General features: G+C 40.1%; 1 protein-coding gene across 2 annotated transcripts in view; it reads right to left on the bottom strand.

Moving 5' to 3' along the window:
- DGKI (diacylglycerol kinase iota) overlaps positions 1 to 18422 on the bottom strand; it is a 447808-nt gene that overhangs the window by 22096 nt on the left and 407290 nt on the right. For both annotated transcript variants that reach the window (XM_060155951.1, XM_060155952.1), the window contains one exon: positions 1628 to 1665. In XM_060155951.1, coding sequence (XP_060011934.1) covers positions 1628 to 1665 — 38 coding nt within the window. The remainder of the gene's footprint in view (positions 1 to 1627; positions 1666 to 18422) is intronic.

Below are 18422 nucleotides of genomic sequence, written 5' to 3'. Positions count from 1 at the left end.
GTACCAAAAAAAAGTATGATAATACACCCAGGGACCTGGAAAATCTGTTGCCTAGACTGAAAGTATATACAAAATAAAATGAAAAGGTTTCAAATGTACAACAGTTTGCAAAATTTTCTGGTTTAGAAGCTCTGCAAGGGCAGGAATCAGGTCTTAACTCACGCCTCTCTTTCCCACAGAATCCACTATAAGGCCCTACAGGGAGTATAGGATAGTATTGGTTTAATCCACTGCTGGGAAATGGCACTGAACGCATAGGCGCCCACACTGCTTAGACAGCACTTTCCTCTTGTGGGTAACAATTCCTAGTAACGCTATGATCTGGACAGTGGCACAGGCACCACTCCCAGGATTATGTGTCTAAAGACGGCAGTTTATCAAGATGCTGGCAACCTTCTCACTATTTGTCTTCTGCTAGTAACCTGTTAAAAATGTAGCACAGAGATTTTGCAGTTTATTCAACAGATGTGCGTCAGAAGAACTTGTATACAAGGGCAGTGCTTCTCAGCTTTCTTTTAAGGCTTCTGGTGTCTCCATATGCAGTGGCACCATACTCCATGAGTAAGGCAGAGCCTCTGCCCAGGGGCAGCTGTTGATGTTACAGATGTAACATCATTGATGTATAATGTATAACATTGATGTATAACGCCAGTGTGCGTTATACAGGGACATGTGGGCAGTCCAAGTCCTGACGCCTGAAAATAACTTGGGGCCAAATACAGCTTTTAGGGTATTCATAGATTATATTATATTTTATAACAAATATTTGCCTCCCCACTATGTTTAGCTACTAAAGAAACACAGATTAACACTATATTAATAAAACAGCTATCATTTTAGAGTCCCTGCTATGTAACAGGAACAGTCTTAAGAGCTTTACATGAATTTTACATTCAATCCTCACAATAAAGCAAAGAGAGGGGCAATGTGATTCCATTTTACAGATGAAGAAACTGAGGCACAGAGAGAATTAGGTAATTACACAAAGTCACGTATACGGTGAATGGCAGAGCCAAGATCTGAACCCACGCAGTCTGACTTTGGAATTCGCATTCACTCTAGAGGCAAGCAGTGACCACCTCCTTCCCTCTGAACTTCCCTCTGAACTAAATTCGTCAGAAAACATGAGCACAAATCAAAATACTCGAGGCAGATCAGAGCATCTTCTGATTCACCGTGATCCCCGAAGTTCAAAACTGTAATAATGTCGCAAGATGTAGGCTCTTGCCTAGAGAATGTATTTCTGGGTATTGTCCAGGTTATTCCTACAGATGCATTCATTTAAAGACCTATCTAAAAAGAAATCTTTTAACTTCAAATTTCAGAGGGGAGGAATTCCAAGCACTGTGAGGACTGCCTCCTGGGGACATGCATCGGTTGTATCTAGTCAAGGCAAATAGCGCAGTGCCTTTGCACAGACCCTTTGCTATTAGGAGATGTAGAGATGCTGTGAAGACCCCTCTCATCCTCTCTTCTCAGTCCTCAAAAAGAGCATCCTTCCTCCTTCTAACCAGCTAGTACCAGGGGGATGAGAAACGATATACGGGATCATGAAAATTTGGTGAGAAATGATGTTGATTTAAAGTCTTAAAGAATCACCAAAAGTTCTGGTAGCAAGATATCTTACCTTCATAAGATCACCAGCTATTACTGCCTGCAAAATTGCTGTGGAAGACAAAAGAGAGATGTCCCATTAGTAGAAGACCCTCTCATTAAAATATTATAAAGGGCTGGATCCGTATTTTGGAGACATAGTCTACATTTGGGGCAGGAACCAGGGGAGGACACACATGCCAAAGGGTGAATCTGGGAACAGACTAAGGCCTTCCCTTTAGCCCTTCCCTACCTGGGCACTCATCTCATACATCATTCTAGAGCCTACCTGAGCCCTCTCCAGCCCAGGTACAGAAAAGAGAACATGAAATTTAGAGTCACACATATTGGATTCAAATCTTAGCCCTGACCCTTACAGGCTGTGGAATACTGGGCAAGTTATTTAACCCCTCTGAGCCTCAGTTTCCACATCTGTAAAACAGCAAGTCTCAATTGTATAGGATCCTTCAAAGGATTAATTCAATCATCTAAATGTTCTTAACTCATCCACTGACGCAAAGTAGGTACCTAATCATGACTGTTTCTGGTCCCTTCTTTCTAGTTCCCTCTACTTTGTCCTTTTGGGGTTCAAAAATCACTAGTAATTTTGTTTGTGTGTTTTATAATTATAGATAAATACCTACTGCTATGGAAAGAAGGACAAGAGACAGTAAAGAAGAAACACATATTTTGATTATGTTCTGAAGAAAATAACCGTATATTTAGCATAAAATTCATTGGTGATTCTTATAGAAAGAGCTCTAGAAGTCCTAGGTAACCTAAACTAATTGTAAGACTATGTAGCCGAGGGGAAAAAAATATAAGTACCTGTGCCTGTCATGTGGGGTGTAGAAGAGGAATGAGAAAATATAACTGATAAAAGGGGGAAAGAATACATGAGTGTCTAATGACAATTATGGTTCCTAAAGGGAACATGTGTATTAGGTCAAAAATGGTCCCTTTAGAAGAATAAATACTTAGATTCTAAAACTGCTCAAAAAAAAGGATTATTTTAAGCCTTTAAAGTCACCAAAAAAATTAGAAGATTTAAAATTTATTTTTCAACTGTCACTTTACTCTTCTTGTTTCAGAGTCTCTCATATAGAGTTAGCCAAAAATGTAGTATCAGGTATCAAAGTACATGGAGCCCTTGACGGTCACCGAACAAAGCCCTTGAAGCATTTATGATGAGCAGTTAGGAGCCCTGGGTGACCAGAGGCAAAGGACCACAGGCATGTTAAACTCGTTCAATGGCCCAGGGCTGAGTGCCTTCCCAAAGCAGAAACCTTGAAAACCTGTGGAAATGATGAGGGTTCCTTGAGCACAGGGGAGGAAGAAGAATGCAGGAAGAATAGAGAAAAAGGAAGAGCAGGAAAGAGGGAAGAATGTTTCTTTCCCATAACAAGCTGTAAGCAATCTGCTTTTCTCACCTCCCTTTGGCTCCCAGCACAATGCTCTTTGTACGCTATCAACGCACACCAATCAGTTGTTGAACTGATTGAAAAGAGAGCAAGCAGAAAAGGAGTGAGAAGGCAATGGAGATAAAAATGACAGAAAGGGAATTAATAAAACGTTATGCATCCAAAGAACCCAAGAAACGTGTCTCACTCCTCCTAGTATAGATGCGACACTGGGGTTCAGAGTGCAGTGACTCTCTCGGGGCACAGAGCCAACGGTGGCCCCATCAGCACCGTAGTGCAGGTCCCTGTGACCAGCCCCAGCCTCTGTCCAGTGCCCTCTGGGAGGTCACCCTGTAGAAGCTCTACTAGGCTCTGTGAGGCTTACGGAAAATGGAAGAAAATAGTCTAAAGGTTATCAAGCTTGTAGTGTTGTGGAAAAGGCACTGGATTGGAGTCTAATTCCAATCTCTATAATTTACTAGATATGTAAATTTAAGAAGTCATCCAAACTTTTTGAACCAATTTTCTTATGTAAAGTAAGGTTAACAGCTGCCCTGCTTACCTCTCTGTAGTAAAGATGAAACCAAAAAAGTGCTTTATAAATAGGATAAGTTATATTGACAGAAGGGGTAGAGTGACTATACGTAAGTACATGAAAGAGACATACAAACACTTCAGAAGGAGCCTAGCAATGAGGGTAAGTTGGTGGTGGAGTCAAGCAGACACCTCTCTGTTCACAGGCCCCATCAGAAGTGAGGCATGGATGAAGGAGCCAGTGGGATGGTTGGTGCTTCACCCCAAGATGTCACCTGTACCTCAGAGGACAGGGAGGAAGAGGCAGGGGAAAGTATGAGCAGTTGCAGGTCTGGGAGAACGACTCATTCTGGGCTTTTATACTGTAGGATGTTCTCTTGACCGAGGTAGAGTATCCATTTAGGAAAGAAATAAGGTTAGGGAAGTTGCCTGAGAAGGCAGCTAATGAAGAGCCTTGAAACTTACATGCAGAAGTTCGTAACAATGTAGAGCCTGCGTTTTCAAGACCATGTTGGCACATTTCTCAAGTTTAAAAGAATTAGAAAAAAGAAAGAATAAAGGGGAGAGAAAAGAAAAGTGAATTCGCTAATTTAAAGCACCAGTGAATAAAATTTGGTGCATATAAGCAAGAAATCAGGATGATAACAAAAATTCCCCAGGATAAATACTATTGAAAGAGCCCTGAAAATAAATGAATGAATGAACAAATGAATGAATTAATGAGAGGCTGGAGGAAAACTTATGCTAGCTGCAGAGTTCAAAGGATTGTTGGAGGAGGTGAAATTTAAGGTGACTCTTCCACAATAAGTGGATTTAATTAGCAAAGAAGATTTGGAAAATCCTTAAAACGTGAAGGGAAGATATGAACAAGGACTTGGAAGTTAAGAGTCATGTTGTCTGAGGCGCCCTGGGAAGAATTCTGCATTATCACATCTGAGGCTGGGTTGTCTTAGGTCATAACTGTAGAGTTCCTAAGGGACTGCTCCAGGGAGCACGCTATGTCAAGAGAAGGAACCTGGATTTTCATCCCAAGAGTAATGAGAAGCTATGGAGGCGTTAAAAGTAAATCGAGGATCGTATAAATGTCCTGACACATGCCAGTTTGATTCCTCCCCTTCCCTCCCGCAAACAGAGTTACGACCTGCTCTCAGCTCAATTGCTCCGGATTACCCCCATTACGGCAGCTTTCCATTGCTACCTCAGACTCACTCAAAAGCATTTTTATTTATGTCTTTTGGTTTCCTACAGCCCCAATTTAAAGTCCCCATGAACAGATAGAAGAGCATATAAAAGAATCATAACCACAAATAATTTCCAATTGTACTGGAGACAGAAAACATGAATATTTATTTTTAAGCCAAGCAGTATACTCAAGGGTAACTATTATGCAAACATTATTAGGCACAAGGCCCTCTTCTCTCCTGATTAATGTCCTTCCCTCCTGAACACTGTTGTTTAAGATTTGCTCTGCATAAACAGAGCCTGAATCCATTAGTATTCAACTGCAGATAATAACCTTCTGAAAGAGCAAGCTTAAAAACAAATAATGAGTTGTTATGATTACAGTATTATTCTTTATTATTTCTTCAGCTCTGAGCCTGCCTTCTTGCCTTTTCCAAAACTCCTTCATAACTGAGGCAACAATGCTCCCAAATTCAAAAGAACAAGGGAAGTCAAATGGCCAATGGGACACAAGGGTTACTGAGTAGGTGGATACTAAGTTTCCCAGACAATTAAATCACATAAACTTAGACAGTCAGACAGGAAAGTAAGAGGGTAGAGAACTGAAAAGTTTGTCAGTTTTAGAGTTTAGAAGTTGAATCATTAGTTCACAAGAAATGGTTTATTTTTCCTTCAGCGCTGTGCCTTCCAATCAATTGCTAAACAGTAAACATCCTGAGAGAGAAAGCTGGAACTGAAAAGTCAGGACTACCAGGAAGGAATCACTGTCTTCCTTCTCACAGCCTCTCTCCTAGGCCTGGACTCCCAAAAGCCCGGACTTCCTTAGCTGTCGGTGCACAGAAGGGAAAAAATGACTCCTATCACCTGGAATCACGATGGGGAGAACACAGTCCAAGGGCCCACTGGCTGGCTCGCCTGCTTCTGCCGTGCCAGGCCCTGTTCAAGGCTGACCGTACAAAACATACTCCATCCTCTCAGAGAGCTGATATTTTGGCAAGAAATCCAAATTAGGAAGGAATATATTTTAATTGAGTCCAGAATCATACTGCCTGAGTTTAAGTCTTGTGAGTACCATTAACTAGCTATAACCTTGGGCAATTAACCAAGCTTCAGCTCTCCCATTAGGAAAATGAAGATAAAATCAGTTCTTTTGAGACTCTGCCTTGCAAGTAAGCTCAAGAAACAGCGACTCTGACCACTGTGGTCTTCTGTGTAGAACACCATGGAATACTGATGTTTTTAACACCATTACACAGAAATGAATCACTTTCTTCTATGAAATGAGAAGTTTAGACTAAGGTCAACTATAGCTCTAGAACATGGCATATGACTACTTCCAAAGGGATAGTTTAAGGTTGTGAAGTTTGCTTTGTAGACAAAAATATTTGTAAATAAAAAAGAACTTGGCAAAGCCACATGTATGTTTATAAATCTCAATAAATGAACCAAAATAACTATGCTGTATATAGAGTCACAAGCCTGAGCATTTATGTCTCTTTAAAATTTTTAATCTTTCATGTTCAGCTATTTTTCAGTTTTAAAATTAATATTCTGTTGCTGAATTGTCACTTGCTAATGATGGCAGTCATCTAAATCTTTTGTTTTTTACTTGTGGAAGAAAAAATTAAATGTAACAACAAAAACTGTTGAACAAAGAATGGCTTGTGGAGGCCTAGGCGGTAAAAATCAGTTGATTCATCGAGAATCATAAATATACGTCTGGCTTTGCCAAGTTCTGCATACTTTTTACTCCTAAATATTTACATCTGCAAAGCAAGAATCACAACATAAAACTAATGCTTCAGAAGCCATATTCCACATTGCAGAGCTCTATTTGGCCTTAGTCTAACCCTCTCATTTCATAGCTAAGGAAAATGGGGCTTGAGAAGTAAATTGACTTTTCCAAGGTCACACAGATAGTTAGCAATCCAGCTGAGAGACAGAAGGGCGCTTGTCTCTTTTATTTTTATTATTTCTTTTATATTTTCTTTTATTATTTCTGACTCTTAGGTCAGAGTTCCTTCCACCATGCTGTTTCTTCTTTAACTTGGAGCAAGGTAAGCAAAAATTCAAACAACCCCAAATAAAAGGTTCATGAATGCATCACATAGTAAAGTCAATTTATGGCTTTAGGCTGCAACTCTTTTTATGCCAAAGCAGACACTGAAAAACAAGCATCCCTATGGCGAATGTCATGTTCACAATTCCCTTGATCTGATCACGACAGGTGTCTTCACACTTTTCCTTAATTACTTACTGCTCAGCCGCCAGAGAGTCTGCACTGTCAGATGCCCAAAAGCTTACTTCTCTGAGATACATATTTCTGCATAGCTTTTCCTGCATTTTCCTTATCAGCAGCATTCTGTCCAATTTTTCTACTTTGTGAGCAGCAAGCCCTGGTACATGAGCAACAAACTGTGAAGGCTTAGCTCCCAAAATGGAATTTAATATAATCGTGAACCACAGCAAAGGTAATCTAACACACATTTAATGGATAGCTATCGTGAATTATGCTAATTAGGCATAAAGGAGGAAGCAGCTCATGCAAATGACTGATAATTGATATTATTTTACATAGTCATACTGAACAAACCCAAGACGAGGTGAAAGAAAGGAGGAACTAGATATCTCTAAAGACCTCTGCATTTGAATCTAGGCCTCAAGGAAGTTTTGACAATTGATAATAAGATACATGCCAAGTTCTTTGCTAATAATGGCTAGAATACTAAGGGTTCTTAATAATATATTAGAACTCAAGATTATTCTTATAATGACACATAAACCTGTATCAGTTCCCTATTACTGCATAGCAAACCATCCCAACATGCAGTGGCTCTAACACAGCAATTATGTATTTTGTTCAAAAGCTGATATTTGGGCTGGGTTAAGCAGAAATATCTGCTCTATCTGGCATCAGCTGGGGCAGCTTCACTGAAAGCTCCAAGCGCCACTTCACAGATCACACGCACAACTGGTAGCTGGGAGCTCTGCTCGCGCGGGCTTCCTTGGGTTGCTTGGGCTTCCTCCTGAAATGCTGACTGTTTCAAAAGCAACCATTCCAAGGGAGCCCAGTGGAAGTCACCTTGCCTTGGAAATCACACAGCGTCACGTCTGCTCTGCCTCAGGCTTAAGTTCGCCCATATTCAAGGAAAGGAGCCACATACCTCATAGCTCGATGAAAAGAACGTCAAAGTCCTGCTGCAAGAAGAATATGTGGGATGGGAGATGCCGCTGTGGCTGTTTTTGGAAAACACAAGCCGTCACATCCCACACTTGCATCGTGATGTGCGTGGAGTCAGTGGGTTGGTGCTGACTTTCAGTTAGGGTTGGGAACTGACCAAGAACAGTAGCTTCTGTCACCTGTGTGATCTATGGGAGTGTACCTGCACACAGTGTCATCTGTTTGACATCATGAGTATCTCGGCAGATAAATAAGAAAAGGTGGAAGACTACTTATCAGAAGGACCAGCTTTTTGGAGCGGGAAGTGCAAGGCAAGTAGAAGACTCTGCAGACAACAAATGCTGGTTGAACTGAATTAGGAATTCTGTGTAAGGTGTGCTCTCTTTAATCATCAGATGTGAGAAGAGACTGCCCCTCCTCTTTTTCTTCTCCAGTCAGGCAAACACTCACAGAACTCTAGTCCTATATTCCTCACGCTCTGCTGACTGGCGTCTCCTCCACTGCTGAAATATCGAATAGAGGGTTACAGAGCACACACCTCACATAGTTTGTCATCTTATCATCTCATCGTCATTGGGATTAACCCATCAGTGGCATCTAAGGGCCATTAAATGCTACAGTGGTCTAATACTCAAATACCACCTGTGCCAAATCCCTCTTAGCATGTGCAACCAGAGACGGAAGACATAAATAGGTTTTGTGCCTCTCTAATGACAGAGTTAATCCTCAAATTCAATTAGTCCCTGCTAATTGAATTCATGAATGTATATGGGTTCTCTCCATCTGCTACAGCGATCTTTTTGAAGCTGCTATTAGCATGGAAGAGGTTTCCTGTTTGGAGAAAAAATAAACAGCCCCCATCCAGTGTTCCCTCCTGGCAGAAAACGTGCACCTTGCTGCCAGAGGACCAGGACGTGCTCCCTTCAGAGACAGTCAGTTCCAGCTCCCTTATACAGTACTGGAATGACCTATAAACAGTGCGGGAACCAGATGTCTCTCCCAAACATCCCACTTGTTTATCTCTTGTTGTGAAATTGTTCTCTGGTTGTTTTACATGTTTAAGTCCCATCTCTGCCATTAAGCCACAAGCACAGGGACTGTGTTTTTCATTTTTTTCCTCTTTGTTTTATCCATATTCCACCTTTCAATGAAAACTCTATAGTACAGGAAATATATGAAGTGCTTACTAACTACCTGGTGGACACTTATGGTCTGGTGACTCGGCTGGCTATCATTTCAATATTCTTCAAACTCTGGGTCAAGGAAGACGTTCTGAGGAACAGAAGAAAGTCTACTGGCCCCTGCTACACCTGGCAGTAAATTTTGGAGCTGAAAATAGTTCCATATCTTTTTAAGGTATATAGTGGTGTTTATTAGAGGCAGTGACACACCACTGTAAGTATCTCAATAAACCAGAAATGGTTACATTATGGGTCAGATGAGAGCCTTATACTAAGCAACGATGCATGTTACTTCCTAGGATATTGGTAGTAAGCCTTGGCTCACTGTTAAAACAAATGTCATAGGTTAATTAATCTGCTTTGGGCATTGGGTTAGAGAAGACAAGTTCCCAAGTTAAGGGGCCAATTGGGTTCATACTCTTCCGCAGTCACAACATGTTACTTTCCACCAACTGTGAAAATATGTGCTAACACTAGTCACTGGGGGACCAGAGAAGTTCTTGAAAATACCTTTTTGACAGTCTATACAGCTCAAAATTAATGTTTTCTCTAGTGATGACAGATTAATATTATCATTTTTGGATGAAGTTGTTCGACACACTTTTTTATGTAGTACCATCTTCTAAAGGAATATCCAGTTATTCCCATAAAACTAGAAAACTATAAATTCATTTTTAGCATCAATATTATAGAATCCTATCAACTATTTTTGTTCAATAAACATTAAGCTTCCATCCACAGGGAGTCTTTTTCCTATTTGTAAAGGGTTTCAATCTGATTACAACTTACTAACTTCATGAACCCTAAATAATTATAGTACACAATAACACTCTTTGTCCTTACGAATAAAGTCATACGTACTAAAATGCTTAGCGCACTGTAAACTGCTTTCGCAATGTAAGAGATTAAAAAAAAAGTTCCAGTATTCTCCAAAAGTCCTTCATCCCTAGAATGCGGAGAATTTAATTTAGATTGACAAACTTTATTTTTGCTTTCCCTGGCATTTGGATGATAAAGCATAATCCTGAGAGGGTAAGAGAAATGGAAGAACTAATAGATAAGGTCCCGTGAGCCTCACAGATGAGAGGACGGTGCCAAGAAGAGGAGCTGCTGCCGGCCTCGGGTCCTAATGACGTTTGCTGAGGATCTTGACAAGAGCATCAGGGATTCGGCATCATCCCTTCCCTCAACGTCAGGCTGGCGTTGCTCCTGTGATGGGTCTGCTTGAGCTCATGGGATGTATTTTAGCAGTGTCCTTCAGGACCTCTAAGAGGAACTGAGGTTGAAGAAGTGCACTCACATTTCATTCAGTGATAGCTGCAAGCAGACCTGACAGGGCCTGAAAGTGATAGATGGTTATCGGTTTTAACCAAATATCAAGACTGCATGGGAAATGGTGTTTAAGGCCAAGATCCAAGTACAAATGAGTGTGCTCTTGAGCTCAAAAAGATGATAGGTTTATAGGTCATCCGGTCATTGGGATGGCTAAGTACCTTATCATCTCCTAGCAGCACACTTCAGGTAAAGACCTTTAGAACTGAGAAGAAGACTAGGTTTAACCAAAACACTCCTCCCTGGAATGAAATAAAGCCAAGGAGGAGTTGACACAGCGAAAGACACTTTCAGAGACATACCAGCAAAATGCACATACAGCAAAAGTGTACCTTTTTCTAAAAAGGTAAAATTTCTAGAGTTTGTCCTTACTTGTAAGTGTGAAGACAGACAAGATCATTTGTATCTGCAAGTAAGTTATAAGAAAAACACTAATTTAGACTCTTCCCCATATCAACATATGATAGATATTAATTGGAAGCACAGAAAAATTAAGCATTTTACTTCAGAGAAATGAAAAAAAAAGTTTTAACTTTCACTTCAATATTATGCTAACTTAGGACTAAGCAATATCACACCTTAGAAGCAAGAATTATAAAGCAAATGGTTAGTTCTGAAGCTTGCTCAAAGGATAAGATACAAAGTAGAAAAGCCTTTAGTATATGAGTTGAACTTCAGAGATATTTATTAAAGGGCAGATTTTACTGTCCAGTTGCTAAGAGAGAAAAAAATAAAACTATACCTTCATTCTTCTTAGGGATTCATATACTCTAAAGACAGAAAGGTAAGGGTATCTATAAAGTAACGTGTGTACACTTACACAACCACACGTAGCTCTGCTTGCTAAAGAAGTAGGGTGATGTATGGGATGATTTCCTAGGGAATTTGTTAGAAATGGTTTAAAAAGGGAAGATTTGCATTGGCAAAAAGATGGGAGGAGAGTTCTCTATAGAGAAGACCGGCAGCATAGAGCCATGGAAGACAAAGTGATAAGCAGCTTCACTTGATAAAGAAGGAGAGCTGAAATGGGAGCATGGAGAAATGAGTCAGAGAGTTAAAAGAGGGTGCTTCCAAGACTCAGCAACGTGAGGTCAAAAACTTTTTAAAAAAATGTCAGTGAAAATCACTCAGCAACTCCATTTTCCAAATATAACCTTGGTCATGCCTGTCACTCTTTTCCTCGAAGATAAAAAGAGCTTAAATCTAGAGAAGAGGAAAAAAGGAAAGCTCGCTGGGAAATCAATACCAGAAGAAGAACGTCTTTGGGTGGGTCATGCTTTCCAAGAAAGAGAAGAAGCCCTCAGGGTTAGTTAGGGAAGATACGAGAACCAGAGAGACGCGTGGTCAGAGAAACAGAGCCAACTGCTGCAGAAACGGTACGGTTTAAACGACTTTTTTGCTATCTTGTAAAACACCACTCTGATTTTTTCGCAGAGGCTGAAATAAGCGCCTTCACTTCCTAGGGTGAAAAGAGGGGATGGGAATGTCACCAGACTGAGCAGAATTGAGTGGATTCTAGCTGCTTACAAATCCCTTTTTCAATAAGCCTTGGGGCTTCGCTTTGTCAGGAGAGAAGCTGGAAGCTGCATAATTAAATAGCAATGTATTTTGTTACCTTGATAAAGAAAGCTGCCAGTGTGAAAGCTGCCTGCAGCATTTATGTGCTTTGCAAAGTTCGGTTTCCATCTTTTCGAAAGATGGGTACATGGTGAGGTGTGAAAATAGCAGTGATGTTTGTCATCACAAGCAGAAGTGACAGACTGGCCCTTGGCTGCAGGAATCCATACACTAGCAGGGCAGAGGTGTCTCCGCAACACCTTTCCAAAATGGCAGATGACGTTTTTGGTTTTGCCTCGTGTGTTTCATCGTGCAGTATTCTTTCCTAGCTTCGATGCCTCAGTCTTCGGAACAGAAGGAGCCTTAGATGTCAGCCAGCTCAGGGTGCTCAGTGAAGACACCAAGGCGTGAGAGCAGTGCTCTGCCTAAGGTTACCCAGCCTGCAAAAGGCAGCGCCACGGCGATGCCTGGTCCTTCCCACGCCAAGAACAAGGTTCTTGTCTTTGCCTGAGGCTACCATCCATGTTCAAGTGACCACTGCCCAGAATGACACAAGTCTTTCTCTGTCCATTGGGCTCCCTGAAGGAGATGTCTAGTTCCAGTAAATTTGTAAAACGATGGGCTTAAATAAAGTCATAAGTCCATGCTAATAGATCTCTCGGGTCTATTTATAGAAAAATATATTCCCATTTTCGTTATTTGACATTGAGAGTTTTTCTTGCTCTCTCTTGCATTTTTACACACCTGCTCTGTCCCTTTCTTTTGTTAATATCTGCAAGCAAACTATGTGCTAGGCATAGAGCTAAATGTTTCCCCATATTATCCAATTTAATCCTCACAGTGAGTCGACTAGATATGTAGTCGTATTGTTATCACCCCATTTGAAGGATGAAGAAACTGAGGCTTACTGAGGTTGACAGTTGCTCAAGGGCTACTGTGTAACAGAGCCAGGCTGTCAGCCCAGCATGTGAAAGGCTGACGAGGGAGCCTTTTCTCCCCAGCAGGGGACCATACTGTCCCCCCTTATGTGGCTGTACAGACTGTCAGATAGCACTACGGTGTCGCTAGGTGATGAAACGAGGTCCTCTCTTCCCAACATTTCCCAGGTCAGCCACAGGGAAATGTGGCTGACCAGGGATGCAGGTTTAGTTGTCTCCATGCCCCATACTTTTTGTGGCTGACCAGGGATGCAGGTTTAGTTGTCTCCATGCCCCATACTTTTTGTGGCTGACCAGGGATGCAGGTTTTGTTGTCTCCATGCCCCATACTTTTCTAGCTCTGATGAGGGAAGGTGCAGAAAATAACGCTGCAGCACCGGGAAAGGAAATGCCGTGGTAATGAACTACTCACAGGTATTGTGTGGAGTTACACTGACTAGAAGAAGGGATGTTGCATGAAGCTAAGAAAGTCATACCCTAAAATTCAGAGCATCCGGGAAAAGAGAATGGACACAGAAAGCTGGCAAAATGAGGAAGGAAGCATTTAGTTAACTTCATTCTTTTGAAAAAGAGGGGCTTGGACTGATGACTATTTTCCCAGCTCTATCTAGGACAGCACGGGCCTAAGGAGCTATAATGGGCATCATGGGCAAACAAAAATCCACACAGGAAAAATGCTTCCGAGATCCTGGAACATGCAGGTTGAAGTAACACATCCAGGATTAACTTCTGGGAACCACCCTAAAAAAGGAACAAGGTATTCTAATATTTTGCAACTGGTACTCGTGACGAGAGGCTTAGTCTAAGACCGTGATTCAGTTGCCAGCAGCCACCCAGTTCTTTGCAAGAGAAAGCCATCAAAATAAAAAACAAGCTTTAGGTAGAGCAGATTGGGTGAAAAGTTTTCATTGGCTATTAGGGTTTCTAGTTAAGTAGAACACAGACAAATGGAGTAACAATAACAATGATCCTTATATAAGGACCGTACTACCATAACTGCCAATGTACCTGCTAGCCCCTTGGTTATATGGGTAACCCAGATAATAGCATTCTACAGAGTAAAGAGCTTAAATAAACAGTAACATTGATAAAGCAAGCACAGTTCTTCATCTCTGCTCTCACAGATGACGACACGCGGACCAAGCCAGTCATTTCCTACTCCCTTTTTAAACACTTACCTGTAGGACAGGTGATGTATCTGTAGGAATGAGATCTATGAAAGCTTCATTTGTTGCTGGAGGATCCACGACACAACGGTATTTGATGACCTCTTCCCACCCATCCACTTAAAAGCAACCACGAGATTAGCCTTCATCCCTTCCTCTCTCCTTTTTTTCTGTTACTTTCTTATTTTGCAGTGTTTTAAATACTTTAACTTAAATATTCTCTGAGGCCAAAGGCAATGTAAAGCAAAGTTGTATGTAAATCTTAGTAAAGAATACTCCCCCCTCAACACACACAGACATCTATAATAAGGCTTCAAAAGCTAATTAGATACTGATCACCAACAACACATTCCAAAGAACCCAAAAGGATCAAAGGATTATACAGTTACAGTTGATAGTCAGATTTAATAAGGGGGACTGAGAGAGAATAGTAGGGTCAGGAAAGAACGAAGGTAATACAACCTGATTTTGGAAAGCCCGGGGTGGGGGGGGGAGTTCATTTTGTTCGCTTGTTCTGTTTTATTTTGTTTTTAATCAGCAGTGATTGTCTGTTTTCCTAGGAAATGTGAAAGACTAGCCAAGGAAAAGCATGCTGTCATCTTTTTTTTTTTTCTTTTTTTCATGCTGTCAGTTTTGTTCCTTTCCTTTCACACAGCCTTTGGGGAGCACCCAGTGAGACCACCATAAAAGGCCATCTTTTCAGCACATTAGTAACTGAATTTCTTTGGAAAAGGACCAGCGCTAACCTATCCTCTACAAGAGGGAACAATGTTAATGAGGCCACAATGGAACTCAAAGATTTGTACTGGAAGGTGCTGTTTGCCAACACCACATACTGCAGCAAATGTTACAGTGAGACTTGTACAGAGGGAATCAGGTCTGTGCCAGGGCATGGCGTAGAATGGGGCAACATTTCTATTCATTGAGTATAGAGTTAAATAAGAAGGGCAACACCACCCATGGAGAAAAAATTTGGAATACACTCAAAAAACCAGTCAGTGGATAGGGAAGGATAAATCACGGGCGTTTGAGTTGTTAGAAAAATTCATCATTGTTTGTCCTTAGAATCGATGGAGGTGGTTCGAAAACACAGAATTAATGAGCACAGAGGAGGGGCTGGAATGAAGGACAATGGAGATGGTTTGCCAGAGAGATGGTAGGAGGGTACATAAGCCATATGGCTGTGTGAATACAAGGGAGATGGGATCTGGGGAGGGGCCCCCAAGCAGGAAGTAGAAATAATTAATTCAAGCAAGTAAACAAAACCAGGGTGAGGAAGAACCTCAAAAGGGAGCACTAAGTTCTTCATGAAGAACCTAGGGGTGAGACAGGAATAAAGACACAGACCTACTAGAGAATGGACTTGAGGATATGGGGAGGGGAAAGGGTAAGCTGTGACAAAGTGAGAGAGAGGCATGGACATATATACACTACCAAACGTAAGGTAGATAGCTAGTGGGAAGCAGCCGCATAGCACAGGGAGATCAGCTCGGTGCTTTGAGACCACCTGGAGGGGTGGGATAGGGAGGGTGGGAGGGAGGGAGACGCAAGAGGGAAGAGATATGGGAACATATGTATATGTTATAAGCGTTTGTTATAAAGCAGAAACTAACACACCATTGTAAAGCAACTATACTCCAATAAAGATGTAAAAAATAAATAAATAAAAAATTTAAAAGTAAAAGAAAAAAAAAAGGGAGCACTAAAAGGTTTGAATCTAAATACAAAATCCAATAGGGGATTCCACAGTCATAAACTGAATTGGGGGCAAAAAACCAAAAAAACCCTCTAGCAACTCTGCATTAGCTAGCCCAAGGTCATTGCAAAGTGACATACTGCGATGGCCAATATTGAAAACTCTTCCTAGCAAGGCAATTAAAGATCTGCAGATGTTTCCATCTGTATCATTAGCCAAGCTTACTTATCACATTTTACTAAAAAATAGCTTATAGAAAATAAAAAGGAAAAACATCTAACTTTCTTAATCCACTCTACTCTTCTGGTCATAAAATAACTGTCTTTTCTATGTGATATTTTCTTAAGGAAATAGCTACCTTTCAAGAATTCTACCTTTTTAAGATTGAGTGCTACTGACCGGAAATTAGATCCCTGTTTCCTTGATTATGGAAGTATGGAGGTAAAATAAGTGAACAAGAATATAGCTTTAAATTGTTCTTCTGTGTCAAGTGTACTGCTCACTGATACAAGAAGAAAAAAATAAAATCTCTTTTCTAACGACCAATTCCAACCCAATAATTATGAGGTCTCCTTTCAACAAAAAGAATCAAAATTTCCTATAACATTAGCTGAAAACTTAGCCATGCTATTGAGAGACTATATAAACGGGGACTAAAAATGGGATCTGGATCTAGAGTATGAGTTTGAATCCTAGTTCTACACATGTGACCTTGAACAAGTCACCTAATAGGTTTGTGCCTTAGTTTCCTCATCTGTAACATGGGAATAATAGTAGTACTATGATTATTGTGAAATTTAAATATATATAAAACATTTAGAGCAGTTGGTTCAGTATATAATAGTTTGGTGTGACCTTAAAGTTACTTAACCTCTCTAAACCTCAGCAGAACATCCCTTAAGCCACTGCCTGGAACTTACTAAGTTTTAATAAATACTGACCTTGTTTTTCAGTTTTAAGTACACATAAGAGTATATTATGCCAAATAATTTCAAAGGAGTAGTTGAACTTATTTTTGCTAAAACACAAGGACCCAAACCATTAATCCCTCCAACCTTAGTTTCTCAAAAATCAGTTATTCTTTAAAAAAAATTTTTAATTTCAGGAGGTGTCATAGTTATTTTTAAAAATATATAACTCTCAAGATGTGTAACTTTTATTTGAATAAAAAAATATAAATTTCTCTTTTTGATAATAAGAGGAATGAGCTACTTCCTTAACAATTTAAGCTAAAATGCTGGATTAAAAAAATCAGGAAATGTGGGGAGATGGTGGTAATAGTTGCAGCAGACTATTTGAATATTCCTGAGTCTCCACATATAGAGAGACAGAGGAACTAGAAGAACCAAAAACACATGGTCAACATTTAAGACAAAGTAACAAGATACCCTTATAAACCTCAAAATTACGAGTGGCTGGAGAGAAGACACTAAGAGTCAAATGACCTGCATTCTATCAACGTCTGTGCTGGAAAGCCCAGGGAAGCAGCAGGGCAGCTGATAGACCTGAGAACAGGAAGCCTTAAAACAGCCAGCAGGTGTTCACTGAATAGTACAGTGGGCCAAGGTGAGAACACCTACAGAAACTGTCAGAAGCTTTTCCCATTCCCACAGCACATGAGTGCAAGGGTCCCCAGTAAGGACTAAAAGTACCTGGAGCACTGCAGCCCCTGTAAACTCTTAAAACTGACCATCCAGGGCTCCCCTTCAAGATAGGACCCAAAGTGAGGATAATCTTCCAAGTGGAGTACACACTGAGCAGAACAGGGACAACAGGAGTAAAGGAAAGAGGTCTGGATAAAAGTGAGGCTAGGGATCAAAGCCAGGAAGTCTGAGAAAGCAAGCTACCACATTTTTAACAGTACACAAAACCAACCCAAGAAAGAGCTCTCTGAAGTTAGAACAGCTAACAAGTGTTTTTCTTTGTAAATTTCAGAAAAACTAATTTCATATGAAGTATCAAAAAAAGGATGTAAAATCTCACATGAAGGAAAAAAAACAAGAATAAGGAACAGAATAACATTCCCACAGATAGTGGAAGTGAGTCACAAATACTTGCTATAAAAAAAAAGTGGTAACGTACTGTTTCAGATGAGCTTAAAGACACGATACAAAGAAATATCATGTATCAGAATTAGAATAATTCAGAAATGAGGTGATATTCAACAAAACATTAGAAATAAAAGAATAAAACATTTTGCAAATTAAACTAGAAAGAACACAAGAACAAATAAATTCAACCAATAAAGCCTTAAGTAGAAGAAACAAAGAACTTTTAAAAATCAAAAAGAAAAGAGGAAACGGATAAAAAGAATGTGAGAGAAAATGGCAAAGGTTGAAGATAAGCAAAGAAGATAAAACAAACATACAAAATGAACTTCTGAAGAAAACTAAAGCAAAGAAACAGAACAAACCCTTAATTCAAGAACACGGTTCTGAAGTTTAAAAAATAATAAACTTTATATTTAAATAGTGTCATGTCTCAAAATGATCTACATCCAGGCATATTTTCATAAAAATACTGAACATTAAAGGAAAATAAAATATCCTTTGGGTATTAAGACCAAAAAAAGTGACTTTTATAAGGAGAATATTATCATTAGACTTTAATAGCAAGTGCTTTATGACAGGAGAAAAATGTAATATTTAAAATGTCAAGGAAA

The sequence above is a fragment of the Lagenorhynchus albirostris genome, chromosome 8 (assembly GCF_949774975.1).
Source record: "Lagenorhynchus albirostris chromosome 8, mLagAlb1.1, whole genome shotgun sequence".
In the NCBI taxonomy this organism is placed as follows: domain Eukaryota; kingdom Metazoa; phylum Chordata; class Mammalia; order Artiodactyla; family Delphinidae; genus Lagenorhynchus; species Lagenorhynchus albirostris.
This window is presented reverse-complemented; position numbering and strand designations above follow the sequence as displayed.